This window comes from Chrysochloris asiatica, unplaced genomic scaffold (assembly GCF_000296735.1).
Source record: "Chrysochloris asiatica unplaced genomic scaffold, ChrAsi1.0 scaffold00004, whole genome shotgun sequence".
Taxonomy (NCBI): domain Eukaryota; kingdom Metazoa; phylum Chordata; class Mammalia; order Afrosoricida; family Chrysochloridae; genus Chrysochloris; species Chrysochloris asiatica.
The window spans coordinates 1,047,144-1,071,176 of record NW_006408522.1 but is presented as its reverse complement, the minus strand read 5'-3'; the positions used below and the strand labels follow the sequence as shown (position 1 = coordinate 1,071,176).

At 42.9% G+C, this 24,033-nt stretch overlaps 1 protein-coding gene across 2 annotated transcripts in view; it reads right to left on the bottom strand.

The window, feature by feature from the left end:
- Positions 1-11,208: 11,208 nt before the first annotated feature.
- The window catches only part of AAGAB (alpha- and gamma-adaptin binding protein), a 68,277-nt gene continuing 55,452 nt past the window's right edge, over positions 11,209-24,033 (bottom strand). The window contains exons 6-11 of one of the 2 annotated variants that reach the window (XM_006831507.1): positions 20,110-20,186; positions 19,312-19,314; positions 19,177-19,276; positions 12,991-13,095; positions 12,484-12,533; positions 11,424-11,501 (exon numbers count right to left, since the gene is read on the bottom strand). In XM_006831507.1, coding sequence (XP_006831570.1) covers positions 11,424-11,501; positions 12,484-12,533; positions 12,991-13,095; positions 19,177-19,276; positions 19,312-19,314; positions 20,110-20,186 — 413 coding nt within the window. Of the gene's footprint in view, positions 11,502-12,483; positions 12,534-12,990; positions 13,096-19,176; positions 19,277-19,311; positions 19,315-20,109; positions 20,187-24,033 lie in introns of both variants that reach the window. The other variant, XM_006831506.1, reaches the window with a different exon arrangement.

Sequence of the window (24,033 nt, the reverse complement as noted above, 5' to 3'; positions counted from 1 at the left end):
CTGAATATAAGTTTGGTTGTACTTAGAGGCTAGGAAATTGCTGCCACTCCCATCCTGGAGTGCTATGTAGGTCCTTTGGGGCACGTGAAATATTAGTGTCCTTAAGTCACAAGACTTGTTTTCTTAGTTTTACAATTCCGTTGTCTGTATAGCTTTGACACATTAACACAAAAACCGTTCTTAAAAGACAGTTGAAAGGGGCATGAGGAAGGAAGGACAGTTCTCAAGCTGTGACAGACGCCTTTGGGTGGTTCTTTGAAGTGTTGTCGCTCCAGGCAACATGATCTGTGTGCTGTCCCTGCCCCAGCTCCCCCATGCATGGCATCGTCACCTTGTCACTTGAGCCAATGCTGACCTGAAAGTAGCTAGCACTGGGACACAGGTCCTTGTCCTCAGCACCTCCCTGAAGAGCCAACTTTCATCCTCTCTCCTCCTCCGCCTCCCCTTATCGCCAACTTTATTTAGTAACTTAGATCCTTCCAGTGCAAATGTAGGTAGCTCCCCGGCCGGTTTGGATTTCAAGCCTGTGCTGGTACATCATCTCAGTTGGCCACCTTCCTGGCAGGTGGTAGGAGAGCTGACATTTTGAGACAAGCCTCGAGTCAGGAGCGGTGACTTTTGACTTTCTCTTGGGACAAACACACACGAAGGCTGCTGGTAGACTTGTCCATTGTCTTTATGGACAGTCTGCGCTGTCTTTTTTTTTTTTAATTGGACTCTGGTGATGATTGTTATTTTAAAAGAATCACTATTAATGTATTCACATGAGCCGAAGCACTTATCTTGTGCTTCATCTGTTCTGTTTTTGTCCATCTCCCCCTAGACTTCCGAGAGTTTGGACATATTCCAGGGGGTAAATGCTTTTAGTCCACTCACGGGAGTGGAGAAAAGGTTTTCTTTCAGCGTTGTGTGCATGTTGTGAATGTATGTGTAGAGTCTGAGGAGAAGGCAAACATCTGGTTTCACTCTTGGCTCCGTGGACCGGTCTCCATAGGGCCATGGTCCACAGTAGCCCCTCTCCTCAGTCCTTAAAAGATGGAGGAGGAAACGAAGTCTGCACACTGCTCGGGGTCTAGTGCCAAGGGTGTTAACTGTAGCAAGAGCTGGCAGACGTTTAGCCCTGGACCCTGCTACTCGCTGTGTGACTCCAAGTAGCAGACTTGGGAGCTAACATCAGATACAGAATAGGCAAAATCCAAAACTCAGTACAGTTGTACCATCTTCCTCTGTGTATGTCAGACATTTCCCCTTGTAGATCTCCTTGGGTCATGGTCTACAGATACCATCCGTTAACTTCTCCAGTGGGTCAAGTAAAATATAAGGAGACTATGGATTCAAAGTGGAAATAAGGCATCTCTGATGGGAAGGCGTCAGTCAGCGGGAGAAAGATCGGCTATGCAGGCTACTGCTCAGAAACACAGCCATCCCAGCAAATAGACTCTAGATTCTTGCCTATTGTGTAAACTGGATTGAGAAATTCTTTCAGTGATTGTGTCATTGATTTTTGTTTTTGTTTCTAATGCTGAAGTGATGTATACCCTAGCCTTCTGGTGTTTTTATATTTATGTAATAATTTCTTAAGACCATTCTCAGACAGATCAACTATTTAATGTTTTAGAGCAAGTTGGAAAAGGTTTTCCTCCCAAGGGCAGTGGCTGGGAAGAGATGGGGGCACAGCCAGTTCTGGACGTGGGTAGGCGGTGTAGTGGCTGTCTTGGCTCAGCATCCGGAAATGTCAACCCAGGCTGGCTCAACAAGTGGCAGCGTGTACAGACAGGCAGCTCTGAGTCAAATACCGGATCCTGCCACAGGGGTCTTCTGAAGTATGTGCCCGCTCCCTTCCCAGGGCTGAAACCACCCTTATACAGAGGGATGGAACCACCCTTGTCCAAGAAACCTTAACTCCCCTTCATGGCTGCTGTTGTAACCAGGCTGTTTTGGACTCTCCTTTCGATGTTGGATGGGAGGAGGGCCGGGGAGGGGGGGTATGGCCATGGAGGATGTTGATTACCTTCACTTCTCAGCCAGCCCGACCTTTTATTACCTTTGTAAAAAGCATGTACGTATTTATAGTGTTTTAGAATTTTTCTAACTTTTGTATCTTAAGAGCAGAGCACCTGTTTAAGCATTGTACCCCTATTGTTAAAGATCTGTGTGTTCTCCTCCTCTTCTCCCTGTTAAGTGCCCTTCTAATAAACGTTTCATTGCTAAGCTTGGTGCATTTCTTGCTGCTATCTCTGGGTGGAGAGATTATTTCAAGAGCAGGGGCTTGTTAGCCCACATGTGTCACAGCCCTCACCCATGTTCCCCAGCCATCCTCATTCATTCAGTGAGGGCACTCTGCAGTGACAGCTTGAGGTCCTAGGTCATCCAAAGCCAAGGTCAAAAGTTTTGCAATTGGTACATCTTCTCTTAGCCTCACATCTAAGCACCACACAAGTCCTAAAGACACTGTCTTACCAGGGGTGTTACTCCTGCATTCATTTTCTTTGTCCTTGAGGCCTCTGAGGGTTCACTGAATGCCACCACTGCACCCTCAAGCCTGGTGCTTATTTCTGCTAGTCTTCGCCTAGTCTTTCTCTTCCATGCTGCCACCATGTCCTAAATTATTGTTGTTATGCGCCGTGGAGTCGGTTCTGACTCAAAGCGACATTGTCCAGGGTTTCCGAGGCTATAAGCCTTTATGGGAGCAGAAAGCCTCATCTTTCTCCCACAGAACAGCTGTTAGTTTCGAACAGCTGACCCTGAGGATAGCAGCCCGATTCGTAACCTCTACACTACCAGAGCTCCTTCTGTCCTAAATACCACCAGATTAACCCTCACACAGGTGAGGAGCTTTTAGGTTCATAAATGACGAGGTTTCCCCACCTTCCAGCTCAGATTATTCTATTGTTAGTTCCTGGGTAAATCCGTTCTGAATCAAGCCTACTAAAGAGGAGAGACTTCAACATTGTTACCTAGACTGAAGCTTACATGGACCACAGCTGATGTGAATTGGGAAGCACAAGGGTTAAAATAGAAAATGCCATTTGGATTTCAGAGTTTACAGAGAATTTGAGGGAGGATGACAAATGGAGCCTGGAATAGCTTTTCAAGGGGAGCCACTCTGACAGCATTCTTCCTTCTGAGGACCTCGTACCTCCAGGGAGGCAGATCTCAGAGCAGGAGCACTAAGGAGCCATTGATTAGGTCTCTACAAACCACCTCAAATTCCTGGATTTACGATGATTCTTTGGCCAGCTCTTATACCCTCCTGCCTCCTAAGTGGCTTTTCCCGCTGTTTTACCTAAATTTCTTGGATGATTTTTAAATTGGTACCTCAAACCTGTTCCTGAGTTCCACACCTTAAATGACAAACATCTAGTAAACCTAACACCCTCACACTCCCACCTCTCCCAAGTCAGTCATCAATCATCTCCTTCCCCAGCTGGCTCCCTTTTCAGATTCTCTTCAGTAACCCCACCATTCTCCAAGTTCTGAGCAGCTTGATGTATTTCTTTTCTTGACTCTTCATCACCTCTCTATAGAAACTGCTCTTGTTAAGGACACGAACAGGCCTCTGCTGCAGCTGCCTGTTGACCAGACCTCCCTTTGGGAAAGGCTCTATTCCCTGAGCGTCCCAGTTCTTCCTGACTCTCACAATCTCTCTTTTCCTTGGTCCCGCCCCTCTTATTTCTGCCTACTTCTTCAGGGTTGGTGGCCCCAGACCACGATATGTGCACTTGCCATTCCTCAACCCTTATGATTTCAAACCACGAAAATGTTTGTGACTCCCTGATCGGAATTTATAGCTCAGATACATCAATTCCAGACTTCCAACTCAGACCCCACAGCCTGTATGTGGAGTTGCCACAAGCACCTCAAACTCATGACTTAAAAAACCAATCATTATTTCCCTTCCTGACACCATGTCCCCACATCCACAGAGGTTATACTTGGACCACACTCTCATCTATACATGTCCAGTGAGTCTTGCTTCTCCAGGCTCTCTGCGCAACTCAGGCCCTCTAACTTGCTAATGCGCCTTTAGCCCTGTGTCCTGTGGAGGTCTCCTCCACACTCAACATTAGCTGGTTCCCCTCAGTCCACAACACACATTCTAAGCTCTTTAAGCACTGGGCCATAGGATTGGTTTGAAATGCAAGATCGGTGATTCAAACCTACCAGCTGCTCCTCAGAAACCCTATACAGAGTCACTGAGTCGGAACTGACTCGATGGCACTTCACAACAATCCATACTTTATGCTCTGGTGGTAGTGGTGGTTATGTGACGTGGAGTCGGTCCCAACTCATAGTGAACCTGCACATGGTAAAATCTTTACGTGAGCAGAAAGCCTCATCTTTCTCCCGCAGAACAGCTGGTAGTGTTGAACTACTGACCTTGAAGTTAGCAGCCTGATTGGTAACCACTATGCTACCAGAGCTCCTTTATGCGCTACACCCCAACAATTTGCCCATTTCTCAGTTATCCCCATGACTGTTCATGCTGTTCCCTCTGCTTAGAGCATCAAAGTCTCTTCCTCATTCTATACCCCCCCCATAGCCTTTCTGACACACACCACCAGTTCAGTAACGCCTTCAATTCTGTGCAGACAGCAGCTCCAGTAAGACTTTCACAATCACCTCTCTCTAGTCTCCTCACTTGTGAATGACTTGAAATGTCTTCCCCTACAGCAAGCTCCTCGAGAGCAGGTTTACAGCAGCTTCTTGTAGCCCTGCTCCACACACTTTTGCTGAATGAACGAGTCAATTAGTGACTGTTATTTACCTCTTCATTTCCACTGTCTGCCCCTACGGTGGGGTCCTGCTGTGTGCTGGAGGGTAAGCACTGGACTAGCCACAAGTTAGTGGTTCAAACCTACCAGCCACTCCTTGGAAACCATATACAGGGTTGCTGACTTGAAATCAACTTAATGGCAGTGAAGATGTGCTGGACTTTGCCAGTTTGAACTGCAAAGTCAGTGGTTCAAGCTCACCAGCTGCTCCTCCAAAACACTATACAGGGTCACTATGGGCCAGAACAGATTCAATAGCACTTAACAATAGTGAAGAGCCCTTGTGGTGCAGTGGTTAAAGCAAAAGGTCAGATCAAACCCACCCATCACTCCATGGGGAAAAAGATGGGCAGTTTGCTTCCCTAAAGATTACTGCCTCTGAATCCCTACAGTAAAGGAGCCCTGGTGGGATACTGGTTCAAAGCTTTGCTGACCAAAAGGTCAGTATAAATCCACCAGCTGCACGGAGGGAGACAGCCGAGGGCTCTGTGCCTATAGAGCTCACAGTCTGGAAAACCCTATGGGGCAATTCTACCCTGTCATGTAGGCCACCATGAGTCCAGAGCAACTCAACAGCACACAACATCCCTGCAGTAAGACCTTGTTGTTGTTATGTGCAGTGGAGCAGAAAGCCGCCTCTTTCTCCCAAAGAACTGCTGGTAGTTTCGAACTGCTGACCTTGTGGTTTGCAGCCCGATTCGTAACCACTACGCTACCAGAGCTCCTTCACAGTAAGACCTTAGGAGGGCATTCAAAGAACTCCTAGAGAAATAAAATTGCAAGTTAAGGGATTACCCCCCACCCCCCGTGAACTTTTTGAAGCAATACCACCAAAATACAGTTCGTGATTAACTTTTACATCACGTATTCTAGTATTCTAATTCGTGCCCCTCAGAGTCCTGGTGTGGCGCTGTGGGTTAATGCCCTAGGCTGCAAATCTGTTTGAACTGCAAGGTCGGCGGTTCAAGCTCACCAGCTGCTCCTTGGAAATGCTATACAGGGTTGCTACTGGTCAGAACCGACTTGACTGCACTTAACAAGTCTAGAGTCCTGTGGAGTCCTGGTGTTGAGCGGTGGGTTAATTCGCTGAACTGCAAAGTTAGTTTGAACCAAAAAGTAGGCAGTTCAAGTTCACCAGCCGCTCCTTGGAAACCCTACACAGTGTCACTATGGGTCGGAACTGACTCAGTGGTATTTATTAACAACAACAGTCTAGAGTCCTGGCGAGGCGCTGTAAGATAAAGACCGCAAGGTCAGTGGCTCAAACCCACCAGCTGCAACTCGGACTATACATGTTCGCTATGAGTCGGAACCAACCTGACAGTACTTAACAACAAAGTCTAGAAAGAGCAAATACATGGCACAGTTCCCACCATTGTCTACGTCCCCATCCATGGTGACAATCACTAGTCACAGTACTGGTTCCATTCTTAGCTATAGACTCCTCAACACAGCTCTTTAGATAGGTGTGTCTCATCAATTACGTAAGCCAATACTGCTGCCAGATTTTCCAGGAATGCACTTACGGTAGATGTCTTCCCTGCACAAAAACCTTTGGCGCCTCAATTTCCTACAGAGTAGGTACCAACACAAGGATGTAATCACAGTCCTCTCCAACATCATTCCATGTTTACCACCATGTCTTACGGGTGTACTTGTAGTTTCTCAACATGAGATATACTTATCTCTATTTTATGTGTTGTGTAAAATAGATGCAATGTAATAAAATTAGCCACTTTAACCACTTTCAAGTGTGCAATCCATTGGCATTGATCACACTCACAATGTGCAACCATCACTATTTTGTTTCCAAGACTTTAAAACGCCCTCAACAGAAACTCTGTACCCATTAGGCAACATACCTCCCATTCCGCACTCCTTCGGCTACATTCTCTATGTATTTCCTATTCTATTTCGTATAAACAGGTTCACTTATTTGTCCTTTTTGATCTAGCTTATTTCACTTAGCATGTTTTCAAAGTTCATCTATGTCACAGCATGTATTAGAACTTCACTTATTATAGCAGAATAATATTCGTTTGTATACACATCTCCATACCTTTGTTCATAAGCATAACTTCTCAGAATTTTGCTGCTTCGGTCCAAGTTCTTACCCTTCTAGACTCAAGCGTCTTCCAAGTCAGTGGTCTCAGGACCAGCAGCAGCACCTGGGATATTAGTGATGCAAACACTGAGGCCCCACCCCAGACCTACTGACTTAGACCCCAGGTGCTTCTAATGTGTGCTGTTAGAGAACCACTGCTTTAAGATGCTCTCGCCTTTCCAAAGCAATTGTGACTGGTCTCTGCCTTTCTCACACTTTGCTTGGCATCGTGTCTTCTGTGACCTTGTCTTGATAACCACCTTCTCCTACCTGAGCTGTGAGGTCCTGGAAAGAGAAACCGCATCGTCAAGTCTCTATCCTCTTCTGCACTGAGCTCAGATTCTGGCACCAAGACTGTTCACAATCATTGTTGGCCGAATCCTGAATCTTTGTTCCATTGCTCGCTAAGATAGAACAAGTTACAGCTGTGTGTCTTTTCGCTCTCAACTACATTTGCGGTTTTCTAAATTTCTATCAGCTGCCATCGAGCTGATTCCAACTCGTGGTCCAAGTAGGATTTTCAATGGCTGTTTTTTGGAGATCACCTTCTAACTTTACCACCTCTTTGATAAAGGGCTTCCTGGGAATTTTGGAGGTAGGATTGGTGCTGTACACAACACATCCTAAGTCAGGTTGGCTTTTCCCTAAAGGTCTACCCCAGGCCTCACATAACTGCATTTTTGTTGCCTTCAAGCCACATTAGGTGATGATGATGGGGAAAGGGCAGGGGTAGTGACTGGATACCTCCTTCATAGACCAGGAAGTCTCCCTGGTCAGTAAGCTGCGTGTGACTGGCTTTTTGTGGCCACTTAGGCCTCCAAGTTTTGTAGTTTTAGGGAAAGAAGGCTTGGGCCTAATAACAGACAAACACAGATACACATTAAAAGGGTTTTAGAAGAAATTAGATCCCCAAGCCCCCAAGCCTGTGTTTCAAAGATTCAGTAATAACCATTAGAGCCAGGTTTTGAATCCATATTTTTCCAACAGGAAACAAAGAACTACACTATTTAAAAGCTGGGCTGAGGCTCAATAGTGCTCCACATAGCTGCTATTCCCTCCTGTTAATTCTTCATTCCACAAATCAGAAAAACACATCTGGATCCAATAAGATCCTTTATATAGGCAAGTAACTGCAGTAAACACACTGAGGAGCAAGACTTGTGATGTTAACAGGCATAGGTAATGCTTAAAACGTGAAAGAAAGTCTTAAGATCTTTTCTGCAAGAACATGGAAGCCGATGTTGCAAGGATGAATCCGAAAACGAAACCCCAAGTGGAATCAAACTGAAAAACTAGAATTTTGCCCTGCCCATTCAGTATCCCACTGTTACGAGGATACCAAACAATGGAGTTAATGCAAGGGCATCACTGTCAAACAGACCTTGTCATAGGGTGGTGCTAGGTTCAGCACTTGTAACCGGACGTTTATACTCTGCCTATTGTCCTTCAATAAGATTTGGGATTTTATAATAAAATGTTGTAGCTGAACTGTCTTCAAAATCATGTAGAGGGTGGAGGGCAAACCTAACTCATGACAGTCCTCATGGGAACTGTCTCCATCTATCAGAACATTCAATGAATCAGAACCCCTGACCACATTAGACACATGTTTGCTATATTTAGCTTTGCATCAGCAAACACTCAAGCTCAGAATAGTTCGTGGGCTCTCATCTTACCCTTAGACAGTGATTCTTCTAAGATTGTTTTCCCATGGCAGGCCAAGGCAGGGCAGGGGGTACTCTAAGCACTCTCTCCGTGGCTGCTGTTAAAGGGTTTGGCCCCAGGTGAAAGGAATTTGACACACCATGGCAAAAAAAATGTGTATACCTCTTCAAGGTGGGAACATGAGAGGCCTGTATCCCATTTCACGGGTTCGGAGTAGTTTGCAGGCATGGCCTGAGGCGCACTACGGTTCTTGAAGCACATCCCATTCTTACTCAGCCATCTAAGTCTAGCTCCCCTGCATCTCTAACGTCTCTGAATCCAATGTGGCCAAGTTCTATAAATAGAGAGCAAGCAAACGGGTCTGTCAATCTTCTCGAACTCTGGCAGGGGAGCTTATTTTAAAATTATAAAAATATCAATGTCTTCATCATTCTAAAATTATTACATAACTCATGATTTTCTCAGAAGAAATGAAGAGTTTATTCTTGTCTCATCCTGCTCCCCAAACACTTAGGATCCTCAAACTTTGTGATCATATTTCTCAAATGATCCAATAGGAACCGTACATTAGGGGACTACTGTGTGCCAGACATTGTGTTAAGCAGACAAACTGTTTTTAAGAGAAACAAGCTGAGTCTCTTCTTTGAAATCTCAGCGGACGGTCCGTGAGGGCTGTGCTGTGGTGCCATTGTTGTTGTGTGCCGTTGAGTCATCTCTGACTCATAGCAACCTTGAATAGGGTCTCCAAGGAGCACTTGATGGGTTTGCACCGTTGACCTTGTGGTCAGCAGCCTGGAGCTTATCCTATACAGCACCACACCACCAGGATTCTAGGAGATGCCATTGGATACTTTTATCCCACAATCGCCCTAGAAGCGGCCCATCTCCCCTGATAGCTGAGGTTTGGAGAAAGTGAGTTGATATTATACATGTGCAAGGTGGATTTTAAAATAGTGAGGCTGACAAACTCTTCAACTATTCAGAATTTATGCCTAACCCAGTGAAGAGTATTAAGATTTCCTTAACTCACATTCTCACTAAAAAAAAACAAAGCAAACAAACAAACAAAAAAACATAATAATACATATTAGCAGACTTTACAGATAAATCACATTTTAATCTCCTGGCTTTGTTTAATCTACAGAATCAAGTTCACAGCATTCTCTAGTCTGTTTCCCTACATGTGGTATTTTCTAAAACCTTCTATGTCTGAAAGAAAAACATGTTCTGCCTTTCTTCTTGCAACCCAGAGCCAACTTTCCTTCCCTCCCATCAAAGGCGAATGCAGTCACTGCACAGAAATACTGATGTAATGGTGGTGAACTATAGTCTCAGAGATCACAACAGTAAAAAAGGAAAAGAGCCTCCAATGTGTTTTGGAATGCCTTTCCCTGCATACTCCAATCCCTGGGATGCTCCTCCCTGGGGCAGTGCAGCTTTCCAGCCTCTGCCAGCTGCACTTCAGGGTTGCAGTGCTTATCGGATGGTGCTCGGAGGGGCTGTGAAACGCGTTTCTGCTTGTGACGTAGCCCGTGTTTCTTCCATGCAGTGAGAACGGATTCATGGCCCACATTAACTAGCCCGGAACCAGTTCTCGCGCTATGTGCCGGCACCATTCATGCTGCCCTGGTGCTGTGTTTCAGCCACAGCATTCACTAGCACACTGAAGGGTAATGACATGGATTGGGTAAGGATCTACAGAAACAGAAGTAAGGATTTTCATGTGGTATACTTTCCACTCTTCCTTTGGGAATTTTCCTTTGGGTGACAAGTCACCACTCAACATGACCTTGGGCCTCTCAGAGCAGAGAGTGAAAAGGTGTTCCCTGGGAGCTGCGGTCCTAGGAAAGCCCTGGGGAGCCATCAGGGCCTGGAAGTAAACTAAGTGCCCTGGCATGCACTGCCTACTGATTCACCTCCTTCCCCACTTCCCCCAGCACCACTCCTTCAGCTTTCAAACAGGAAGAGGGAGAAACGTGGCTTGTTTTGAGGGTATAAAGTGGGCCATCTTGAGGAGCAGGGAGACCTCTGGGCTCTAAGACCGCTAAGAGTTTCTTCATGATAATGCTAACACAAAAGCCTCAGTATCCACACACAAAGTGTTTCTCGGGTCCACACAGGAATCCTTTAAGATTCTGTGTCTCTCTTAAACACACACACACACCCCAAAAAACTCAATGGAAGAGCTTGTTTTATGTTGTTGTTGTTTTTATCAGTACTAGGGTAGGAAACCTTTGCCTCATTGACTGTAGCCTGAAGAGTCACACTGGCTTTGTACTACTATCACAAGCTCTGAACTTTTCAAATGAAAAGCTCAGAAGCATATTTTAGAGATTAACTAAAGGGCTACTGTCTTTGGGCCCACCTCTCCTATAGCACAAATCAGATCCATAGCGGCCTTCTTTTTTCTTATTGAAAGCATGACGTCGCTCAGAGCAGGGGGTTCACTGGAAGCAGTGAAGCCACAGTGTAATCAGAAAGTTTGGAACTCAGGAAAGGTGGCCCAGGCTCCCCGTCTGCAGTAACCAGATCGAATGCAGGGGATGCTACTTTAAAGGCTGACTAGAAATGACTCGTTGATTTTCATCTCCTCCTTTAACCTATACAAATTACACAGACTTCTGAGCATCACTCTGCCCTCATTCCTAGGACAAAAAGGCTATTTGTATTCCTCACTCCCTTATCAGATACTGAGGGGGGAGAGATTTCTCCTTCTGCCCCTACTAAAAAGGAAAATTAAAGGAGCCCTATAAACAAGCTGGTGGCCAATGTGATAGGAATTTGAACAAAATCTAACTGGGCTGAGTAGGAAAGTACCCCTTTAACTCTGGTCAAGGGTGCTGTAACATCTTGGCTAGTCAAATCCTTCTATGAATCACTTAGTTTTCTTCATCAGATGAGAGGCCTTCAATCTCATCTCTGTCTCCCCCAATTGCCATCCAGAATGCTTTGGCCACCTGTGGAGAGAAGCATGCAACAAGTTTTATACGATGGCTACAGTTTACCTCTTGCCATATGTTATCCTTTGAATGGACTAAGATAGAAAATTCTAGACCTTGCCCTCCAGCCCTCAGTGTGTAATTCTGCTGAGACAGGACTTTCCACATCTACGAACTTCCTCTCTGGACAGAATCAGAGATGTACACTAAGAGGACAAGTAAGGACATGCCCATTCCAAGCACACCCACCGCATGGAGGTGCCCACGACCATATAGGACAGAGCAGAGCTGCCCCATAGAGCTTCCAAGGCTATAATCTTTACAGAAGCAGACCACTATGTCTTCCTTCTGCAGAGTGGCTGGTGGGTTCCAACCGCTGATCTTATGGTTAGCAGTTGAACATTTTAACCACTGTGCTAGTCAGGCTCCTTATTTACTGAAGTAAAAAATGCCTATGATCTGTTCAAAAGGGATCTGATTGAATAATGACACATTTACACTATGGAATAAACACTGGTAGTGTAGAGGTTACGAATCGGGCTGCGAACCTCAGGGTCAGCAGTTCAAAACTACCAGCTGTTCCATGGGAGAAAGATGAGGCTTTCTGCTCCTGTAAAGATTTACAGCCTCAGAAACCCTGTACAGGGTTGCTATGAGTCGGAACCGACTCCACGACACTTAACAACAACAAGATGCTTCTTGTCAAGGACACATATTGCATTGGTTTAAAAAAGGTTTTTAAAAATTAAGATTTTCCCCCAAAAGTTAGGCTATCAAAAATATCTCCTGAGTCTAAATTAAAGTTCCATGACCATCAACACATACTTGAAAAATCTTAGCTTGATTACAACAACGATATCACTATTGCATTCAATTAGTTATACATTAATATCCAGTGAAGTGTGCGTATGATGACCCTTTCAAAGTAAACCAACGTGCTGTATAATTGTAACAGCACTGAAACTCTGGTTAATACAAAATACCTGACTGATCGTCTCACCTTTTCTGCATGCAACTTTCTTTGCTCGTGAGGAAGCGTCGCAGCCTTGTCTAGGGGGAAAATATATCTTAAAAAATTTGTCTGATAGCATAGGAGAATCTGGACTGTATGGATGTTCGAGCGCTAGAAGGCGGGAGATGGGATTCAGAGACAGATGTTGATGGTGTAGTCATTATCGCTATTAGGAAGTTGAAGTCTTCCAAATTTCCCAGATGGTAATGATGGGAGTAAATTGGTAGGGATCTTACTGATTCCATGTTAATGAAACACACTGAAAGGGACAGAGAGCAGTACCATGAGGAGAAAAAGATTAAGGAAAGAAGGAAAGTTTCCCCAGGGGAATTTTTACCAACAGACGACGGCATAGTCCCACAAGTAGCATAAGGTTTTCAAAGTAGCTAAGACCAGACCATAGGAGCCAATCCAACAGTTACAAAGTAGAACCTTCCGGTACAGACAAGACAAACATCAGTAAAGGCACACACTGGACATGATATAGCCGATTACCTTTCATTTCTTTTAACTTTGAAAACAGTCTTTCAAAATTCTCCAAATCGCCTCTTCCAGTGGTAAGACTGGCTAATTCTTGAATATCCAGATCTAACATGGGATCTGAAATAAGGATTGGTCACATTATTTGTCACACATGATTTATAGATGTGCTAAATACACAGACTTCTCAGACAATCAATACCAGAAGTCATGGCAGTCAGCACTGACTGAGTGCTTACCGTGTACCAGGCTGGCCCCTAACAATTGAAGGCTGACTTAGCTATTAAACAGTCCAACACCGCACCCAAGCTAAGGAATACTGTTTCTATCTGAGAGCTGAGGAAATGAAAGATCAGGGAGGAGCGTCAGTCCCAGCTAGCTTATGTGTAGCTGGATTTGGACTCAGGTGTTTTTAATTCTGAAAGCCAGGCTCTTTCCTCTCAGGAACACTGATTCGACAGTAAATGATTAAAATGTGTACCATATGCAACAAATGTTTTCGTACCTATTACCACAAACATGTAAGGTTGTTAAGGCATATATCATTATCTGTACTTTATAGATGAAGAAATCATCTAAAACCTCAAGTATGCAGGGGTAGAGACAATTTAACTTCATATTTTCTTTCTACAAACCCTTTATACTATGTCTGCTTCAGCCTGTTGCCTTTTTATCAAAGTCTGTTTCTAATTAGGATGGGTATCAGTCTCCACCCCAGGCCCAGCACCTCTTGGACATCTTTCCTGCAGACCTCAGTTCACAGAGACCTGTTTCCTTAGAATTCTCCTCACACTTACAGTTTACAGAACTGTCCTAACACTTGACGATGTTACTTTGTAGTCTAACATTTCTCCACACTACTATAGTAAATGGAGTCCTGGTGTGGTGCTGCAGAGAAACACTGGACTGCTAACCATAAGGTCAGTGGTTCAAGCTCACCAGCTTCTCCTTGGAAACCCTAAACAGGGTTGCTATGAGTTGGACCCGACTCAAGAGCACTACACAACAACAACTATAGTAAATACTTACACAGCACGAAGGTTTACTTTGCATCAGCACCACTAAGTGCTTCCAAACTTCCATAGTTCCATTTCATCTCCGCAACAGCCTGAGTTGGAAAGATTCCCTACCCCTGTGTTACAGAAGAGGAAATCAAGGCCCACAGAAATGAATTTATTCTAGGTCATATCACTACTTGTGGTAGAGCCAAGATTTGAAGCCAGCTGTACAGGACTTCAAAGTCCATAACTTTAATCTTTACACTACAAGTCCTATCACTAGTTAGACTGTAACCTCCCTGAACTCAAAGATGATGACACAATTCTTTGCATCTACCATAATGTCACAGGCAATTTGGAGACAAACATTTGTGATTTATCTGTGGATAAAAGATCACTGAGAGGAGGGAATGAACAGAAAAATCATTATTTAAACAGAGAAGAGGGCTTTACATGGACTTTAAAGAATGGGGAATATTTAAAGACCTGGCAAAGAAGGGTAATCTACCAAACGGAACCCAGTGCTGTCGAGTCAATTCTGACTCATAGCAATCCTATCAGGCAGAGAACAACTGTTCCTTTGCATTCCCAAAGCTTTAGATCCTTCTTAGAATATAAAGAAAAAAACCTACAGAGCAGCTGGTAGGTTTGAACTGCCGACTTTGCAGTTAGCAGCCCAATGCTTAACCCATTGCACCAATCTACCTCAGGAGGCCGAATAACCAGAGAAGTAGGACAAAAACCAGAAGCTGCATTGGTTAAGTCAGGAGAAAATGTTTAAAATAATTAGGTAATAATCCAAAATGTTGAATGATGCTGGAAAGTGAAGTAAGAAGAGCTGAGAGATCTAGAGGCATGGAGGATGTTGGTGGCCTTAACTAAGAGCTGTTTTAGTGGTATAATGGGGTTGTCCATTGGGAGTGAGTGGTAAACAGGAGGCGAGGAATGGAAATAAGAGGTAAGGAGGGAGAGGTGGGGTTGAGGATGTGTTTGGTTTTTGTTGGTTTGTCTATGCTTTTTTAAAACTGTTTATTCTGAAATAATGGTAAGTCTTAATAAAAAAGGTTGTGAAAAATAGTAATGTTATTGTTAAGTGTTGTCGAGTCAGTTCCGAGGAGCAGCTGCTAAGTGTGAACAGCTAACCTTGATGTCTGTAGTTCAATGCTGATCCTACAACACCACAGCAGCCGTCTGAAAATGAGTCCAGAGTTCCCACTACCGCTTACCTACCTTCTCCCAGTGTTAACATCTTACATAACCAAGATTAAATGATACACATCAAGGAATTCATATTGGTATAATACCATTAATAAGTTCTACCCACTTGATAGGCAATGGCTCCATACAATAAGAAATGGACTGTGGACCACAAGGTTTGCAGTTCAAGCCTGCCAGCTGCTCCACAGGAGAAAGATGAGACTTTCTGCTCTTGCAAAGATTTAAAAGCCTTGGGAATCCTATACAGGGTTACTGTGAGTCAGAACCGACTCAACGGCACTTAACAACAACAACAAGTCGGAACTGACTTGAAGTAACTTAACAGCAACTCCTCCTCACTTACAGAGCTGGGTACGTTCCAAAGACCAGGTAGATGTCTTAGTGACCTTATGCACAGCAGAACAAAACACTGCCCAATCCTGGTAGTTATACAAAGATCAGTTTACTGTGACGATGGAGGATGACTACATCATTACATGACTGCCAAATTACATCATTACATAACTGCCAAATTACATCACTACCTAACTGCCAAACCACTGAAATCATGGTCCAACCAAGCTTAATCATCACAGCCACGTTACTCTCACCTCATATCTAGAGGTTTGTTATTGCACGACATACAATGCCAATATGCAAAATAGCTGGATAAGTTTTCTACTATTGTTGTAAATGCAAAACACCAGCCATGAAGATAGTGAGGAGTAGGTGGACAGACTATTCAGACTTCATCAGTTTTCCACTAATGTTCTTTTTTAGTTCCAGAATCCTACACAGCATTTGGCTGTGAAGTCTCCTTGGTCTCATCCAATTAGTGACTAACAATTGTGAAGCGTTTTGCTAGTTAGACCATTTATTTTATACACGGAGTCCTGGTATAGCACTGCAGGAAAATGTGCTGGACCACAAGGTCAATTTGAGCTGCACTTAGAAGCCAAGATCTGAGTGCTTGGTGGACCCAATGATAATGGGACGCTGTTGCTTCTAGGCCCTCAATAGACAGAGCTGGGAAATGTATGTATCTATGGAAACACATGCATACACATCTGTATTTATCTCCTAGTGTTCTGAATTGTTGTGATGCTGTTGTTAGGAGCTGTTGAGTCAGTTCTGACTCATAGCAACAGTATGAAAACCAGAATGGAACAGAGCCCACTCCATTACTGTCCTTACAACTGTTGCTGCCACAATGTCAGTTCACCTCATTGTGGGTTTTCCTTTTTCCCTAACCTTCTACTTTACCAAGTCCTTCTCCAGGGACGAGTCCCTCCTCATACTATGTCTAAAGTATGACAGACAAGGTCTTAACCATCCTGGCTTCCAAGGAGCATTCTGGCTGTATTTCTTCCAACACAGATTTATTTGTTCTTCTAACAGTCCATGGTACTGTTAATATTTTCTTCCAGCACCATAATTCAATGCATCAATTCTTTTATAGTCTTCCTTATTCATTATCCTACCTTCTTTCACATGCATATGAGGATAATGAAAGTACCATGGCTTTGGTCAGGCCCTCCTTAGTCTTCAAAGTGACATCTTTCCTCGTTATCACTTTAAAAAGATCTTTTGCAGCACACTTGCCTTACAATATGTAGTCTGATTTCTTAACTGCTGCTTCCATGAGTGTTGATTATAGTTCCCAGCAAAATGAGGTCTTTGACAACTTCAATCTTTTCTTCTAACTATTGTTGTTATTGTTGTTAGGTGCCATAAAGTCGGTACTGACTCTTAGTGACCTTATGCACAGCAGAACAAAACACTGCCTAATCCTGGGCCAACCTCACAATTGTTGCCACTCTTGAGCCCATTGATGCTGCCACTTTGTCTATCCATCTTACTGGGGAATCTTCCTCTTTATCTCCGACCCTCCACCTTACCAAAAATGATATCCTTCTCCAGTGACTGGTCTCTCCTGACAATATGTCTGAAGTATGAGAGACAAAGTTTGGCTGTCCTGGCCTCCAAGGAGCACTCTGGCTGTACTTCTTCCAACACCGATCTATTGGTTCTTTTGGCAGCCCATGGCACGTTCAATATTCTCCTCCAACACCATAACTCAAAAGCATCAATTCTTCTATGGTCTTCCTTATTCACTGTCCAGCTTTCGCATGCATATGAGGTTACTGAAAATACCATGGGGCTTGGATCAGGCGCACCTTAGTCTTCAAGCTGACATCTTTGCTCTTCAACGCTTTAAAACGGTCTTGTGTAGCAGATTTGCCTAATGCAATATGTTGTTTGATTTCTTGACTGCTGCTTCCGTGAGTGTTGATAGTTGATCCAAAAAGAATGAAGTCCTTGACAAGTTCAATCTTTTCTCCGTTGATAAGAATGTTGTTTATTGGTCCAGTGGTGACGATTTTTTGTTTTCCTGACATTGAGATGCAACCCATACCGAAGGCTGTGCTCTTTGATCTTCATTAGTAAATGTTTTCAGTCTTCTTCACTTTCAGCAAGCAAGGTTGTATCATCTGCATATCACAGATTGTTAATGAGTCTTCCTCCAATCCTGATGCCACATTTTTCTTCATATAACTCAGCTTCTCGGATTATTGGTCAGCATACAGGTTGAATAAGTATGGTAAAAGAATACAACCCTGTCAAAGACCTTTCTTAATTTTAAACCATTCAGTGTTCCCATGTTCTGTTCGAACAACTGCCTCTTGTTGCAGATACAGATTCCTCATGAACACAATTAAGTGTTCAGGAATACTCATACTTCACAATGTTGTCCATAGCTTGTCATGATCCACACAATCGAAAGTGTTTGGGTAGTCAGTAAAGCACAGGTATACATCTTTCTGATACTCTAACTATAGGGTTATTTTAAAACCCAGGAATTCATGCTAACACTTTCTATTCCAATCCAGTACCGCAGGGCTCATACCAACTTTCTCCTATTTATAACTCCTTTTCTGAGAGTGAGGAACCTGGTTCTCATTATTTATAATGTACGTGGTTTTTTTTTTTTTCAACCTTAATATGTATATTAATAAAGTAATTTGAGAATTATTAACTCATATTCCTATGAGAAACAAATTTATTGTGTTCAGGGTTTTTTTGGTCATCAGCCTTATATATATCCAGTCAGAACACTTCTCCAGAATTATTTAGGTTAGCTCTTTTACTCTCCACCCCTCACTGTACTTCATGGTTTGTTTTAATGGCAGAGACTTTAGCAAGTTTAAAAGTCAATAGGAAGGATCCAGTGGAGCGGACATGGTTTAAAAGAATGGAGATAGATTACTAGTAACTTTTTAATATATATATATGTTTCTACAATTAGTAACTTGAGTTTTCTATACCACTTATTTCACAATCTGAAATAAAAAAAGTTTTAAAATTTGACTATTACACATGGGCCCTTGGTAGTACAGAAACAAAGCAGAAATATTAGTAGCTCCTCAACAAAATGGCACCTATAGTTACTGTCAACTACGTTCCTTGGCTTTCTGGCTTTGGGACAGATGATTAGATTCTAGTTCCAATTTCATGACCTTCTTTTGCAAGATGCCCCCAGACAACTTATTCAACTACTCTGGGGTCTCAGCTTCATCTCTGTAAAATAACTTCTCTACCAAACTTTGTTACAGAATGAAGAAGTAGATATAAAATAATTTTAAAAGAATGTGAAGAACAAATAAGGTTATTTTTATCACCATCCGTTCTAACTGTAGTTAAACATTACGAAAGAAGCTGTTGTACGTTGAAAACTGAAGCTGTTTCCCCACCTGGTTCTTTCTCAGGTAAAATGATCTGAATTAAGATCCTGCCAAGAGAACTGGGAGAGAAAACAGTGTCCGTGTATTTGTTATGCGCTTATTATTCTTCCTCCTCTTTCTCCTAGTCATTGGCGAGGTTCGCATTCACTTCACTACACAAAGTTCCTCTATGCTCCATGTGCAAAACTCCCCCTCAATGATTTATGCTAAGCTACCTTTTCCGTGTTTCCGAGCGGTCCTAGGTAGTCAAAAGAGGAACGTACCCACAATGCTATCAACCGGGGCTTCAGCCGTGTTAGACGCACTGCCCCGATGCTCCATGAGGGACTCTGCCCTGTCTTCTGTTGGCAAACGGGGCTGCTCCTGAGGAAAATACACATAAGTAGTAATTTAGTAACAGGCTTTTCAGTACTAAGTCCAAACACTCACATTTTCACTCCCTGGTTTGTTTTAGCGAAGGTACAATAGGAGCTAGACGCAAGGACAGAGGGGAAACGACAAGCTAAATAAGAAAATAAATTAAAAGTCTAAACATTCAGTCACCCAGGAGTTATTTTCCTGCAAGGATAAAACCTAGAAAGTGTTAGGGGTTTTCTATAGACTATTAAACCTTTCTTGTTTGCTGTATGTCCATGTTGTGTTCACAATGTGAAAATGTACACATAACAGAAACCACTCCAAGACTGACGAAAAGATTCCCAGAAAGACAGCATGGCACTGTTTCATTTTCTTGATTTGAGCACACAGACCATGGCAAACTAGTCCTTAAGCACAAAGGGCTGAATCTGGACTATAGGCATCTTTAGGGCGCTTTGGGTATAAAGCATTGTACACAGGAAGTACTTTTTAAAAATCAGCTTTATTTTACAACAAGTTTTGGCAGCAAGTTTCTGCCTCAAGGAAATCTCAGTATATTTAAAAAGCACTCTAGCAGAAAGAAAAACAAAAATACACGCAACAGTCCAAAATACAGACATCTCAAAAACGTATTGCTTTCACAAGGACTGAGCTAGTTTCTCAACAGGTGTCAGGCACAATAAGGCTGTATTACATCTTTTTGTTTTAAAATCTATTTTTAATATTCTTTGCTGCTTCTCAAATGGAAAGGGGGTGGGGGAGAGAAATGGTGCAAAGATGTCTAAGGACAAAGGGAGATGAAAGACAAAGAGGAAAAAAGATCCAAAAGAAATCTTCACCTCTGAGCTCTCGGCTGACCCAATAGTGTGGTTTGCTCCCGCCAATGAGCTGAGAAGGCTAAAGCCTTGGTTTCTGTCTGAAAAGAAAATATATGATCACTGAAATTTTTCATTTATATTTTCAACTGTAAAAGTAACAGTGATGATGAAACAAAGGACATTTCTTCACTACCAGAGTCCTGGCTTTAAAACAGTTACTATCAGTTACCACAAACTCTCAATTCTGAATAATACAAAAACTAGGTCAAATATAATGGCAGGCCCCTCAAACAATGACAACAAAACAAATGGCTACTCCTTAAATAATAATTCTGGTTGTTGTCATTTTGTTTGTTTGAAAAGGTCTTTATTTAAATCTTGTTATTGATAAGATATTTTCAATAGACGAATACAGAAATCTAGCTGACATTTCAGCACATTAAAGATGGTACCACATTTTCTTCTAGCTTCTATAGGAGATCTTGAGACATCATTCATTGGTCTGTCTAACTGCTGTTCTCTTCTTTCTTTTAAAGCTTTTATTGTGAATTGAGCGATAGTTTACATGGAAGAACATCAGTTTTGCATTCATCCTATCGTATTTCATTTCACTGCAATGATTACAATTTCCTCCATGCACCATCATTCAACAGTATTTGCTTGTATTCTGTCTATTTTGTTTTGTTTTGATGTACACAAAAATACTCAGGAATATATAATCATTTAGGCAACCCAAGGACACATTCTCCAAGTCTGCCTTCTGGCCGCCAGCACACAGTCTTTATCTTTCCATGAGTCTAGAGTCCTCAGCTCCTCCCTCTCTCCATGCCCTCATCTCTGCCTCCATCCCTGGTGTTGCTGCTTCTCTGGATAGGGTCCCACATTCCACTCATGCTCTTCTCCCTTGATGGTCCTAGGGTTCTCTTTTCCTGAAAGTTTAGATTAAGTACTCCCCCCTTTATGGTATAAAACTTCTACCTTTACAGTTGTGACAATCGCAATTAATCATGACAACAATTACTCACTATTGAATCATAAGAATCTTATCCCATCTCCTTTCACCAGAGCTGTATAGACAAGATGAAAACTATTCAGTGGGTGGTTGTTGGTTTTTGACATAGGAACCCTGGTGACACAGTAGTTAACTTTGAGGTCAGCAGCCTGACTTGTAATCACTACGCTACCAGGGCTACTTATACATATACATACATACACACACATACACACACAATACATATATACGTATGTATGTATGTAGGAGTCCTGGTGTGGTGCTGTGGATTAATACGCTGGACTGCAAGGTCGGTTTGAAGTGCAAGGTCAGCAGCAGTTCAAGCTCACCAGCCACTCCTAGGAAACCCTATACAGGGTGGATATGGGTTGGAACCGACTCGACAGCACTCAACAACAACAATGGATGAAGCTCTGGTGGCATAGTAGATTACAGACTGAGCTGCTAACCTCAAGGTCAGAAGTTCAAACCAACTAGCCGTCTATGGGAGACTGATGAGGCTTTCTGCTCCTGTAAAGACTTACAACCTTGGAAATCCTATTCAGGGTCACTATGAGTCAGAACCAATTCCATGGCACAGCAGCACATATATCTGTATATTTTATGTGCTTTTAGCACCACGAAGGCACTGGGCAGCACTCAGAGCCTGCTGCTGGCCCCTGCTTTTCTTGCTCCATGACCTCCACTCTGGCAGCATCATCAAAGCCACCTCCACCAACTCGCTCACTGTGGGAGGAACTTCCCAGGCCGAATGGGGGGGGCGGGGGAGGGCGGGCCACTGCAGGGCAGGCACTAAGCTCATCAAGGGACAGGATGGGGAAGCTCAGAGGTCTGTGAGAAGCAGATCCATGCTGTGTCCTCAAGTTTCACGGAGCATCAACATAATCCTTTCTTTTTGACCAATGTGTAATTGGTGTGGCCTGTGGGTTAATGTGCTAGACTATAAGGTCGATTTGAACCACAAGATTGGTGGTTCAAGCTCACCAGCCGCTCCTCAGAAACCCTACACAGGTTCGCTATGGGTCAGAACTGACTCGATGGCACTAACAACAATGCAGTTGCATGGGAGCACGGTAGTCCCATAAAACAAGCAAAGGACGGCAAACAACAAGGCAAGCAGTTTGAGCCCACCCTGTGGGAAGAAGAAGATGCTTCCTATTCTCACAGGGCTTTTAAAAGCCTCAGAAACCCTACACAGGGTTGTTATGGGTCAGAACTGATTCTGAGTGGCTGGTGGGTTCACCAACCTTTCGGTTAGCAGTCTCGTGTTTATCCCACAGCACCACACCAGGACTCTGGGTTTAAATACACTGCTATTTTAAAATTACTTAATAGAGAGACAAAGTTTAACATTAAAGTTTAGAAACCATTTAAAGTTCACAGTGACCATGAGTTACAGTCAGGTTTCAGGTTAATTGTAATAAGGTTGAAAAACTTTTGCTCTGATTTTCGTACAAACAGTAAAGAATTTAGTCAAACTATAGCAATGGAGTTCATTATGTTCCATGGTTAAGATTTTAAGTAAGTTAGAAACACAAATGCACACAATTAGAAAAATAACTATTTTGGTGTATCCAAAACAGATTGCTTGCACGTTAATGTTGCTCAGAGATTTGGATCAAATTTTACACACATATGGCTTTAAAGAAACTCGCTGTTTTGCTTGGTTCAATGTTTATCAAAATGCTGCCCACGTGCACCCACTGTAAAACTATTCTTGTCATGGTAGAGAATTACATAAATCTTTTCTTGTTTGCTAAATTGTGTTTTTGTCCCCTCCCCAATGGGCACAGCAATGACATTCCTACCAAGCAGGACTGATTCCTTGAGCAGGTAGTTGTTGAAGCTGGCTCCAGCAGCTATGGTTTTACTGATGCCACAAGATACTCACTTAGCATAAACAATATCACCTACTCAACTACTGCTCCTGGAACTTCAGGGGCTGGGGGTGGGGGAAGGAAAGTGGTGCAAAATAAATGACTCAGGAAGGCACAGTAAGTGTGCTAAACTTTGGTCTAAAGACACCTAATTGAGTTTCAGCAGACCATTTAAGTGCAGTGGAATAACATATAAAAGTGATAGGAGAATGGAAAACATCTAGTGGTGCTGGTCAAGGGACTAGAGTTCATCCAGCAAGTATTAAAACAAAGTTTGGAGTAACGATTAGAAATGAGAAATTCTCAAGTATAGGGGAAATTCTTTTCTTCATTCAATTAAAATAAGAAAATTTAAAATATATGAAGCTGTTTAGATATCTCCTTACAAATCCAAAGGGTATACTGTCATCTTTGAAATACAAAATGCATTTCACTTAACTATTTGAGCCACATTAAATGAGACATTTAGAGAATTGAACATCTAGGCAAAAAAGGAAATTTTAGTACGGGAAGAGGGAAATGTAAGTTTTTTACACACGTTACTTTTTCCTTCTACTCTTCCTGCTTTTCTCCTACTCCTCCACTGTTTTGTTAAGGCAATGTGATTAGCATAGGAAACTGTAGCTACATAAAGGCCTGGATTGCCTACTATTTACTGCGTGTTCTTATGCAAGTCAGCAGTGCCTTCTCAGTATATCTCAACTTCACCTTTATATAGTACTTACCTCTCAGGACTGCTGTGGGGTTCATAATAATATTAATAGCTAGAATTTACTCAGTGCTTGGTGTGGCGCTATAGAATAAGCACTGGACTGCTCGGTGGTGGTTCAAACCCACCAGCCGTTCCTTGAAAATCCTATGCAGGTTAACAATGTTTAAAAATACAGAAAACAATAAACAAAAATGCCGGCAAGGGTATAGAGAGACTGGAACCCTCCTACATTGCTGGTGGGACTGTAAAATGGTTCAAGCTCTCTGTAAACTGGTATAGAGCATCCTCAGAAAGTTGAAAACAGAAATACCTTATGGCCCAGCAATCCCTCTACTTGGTATATA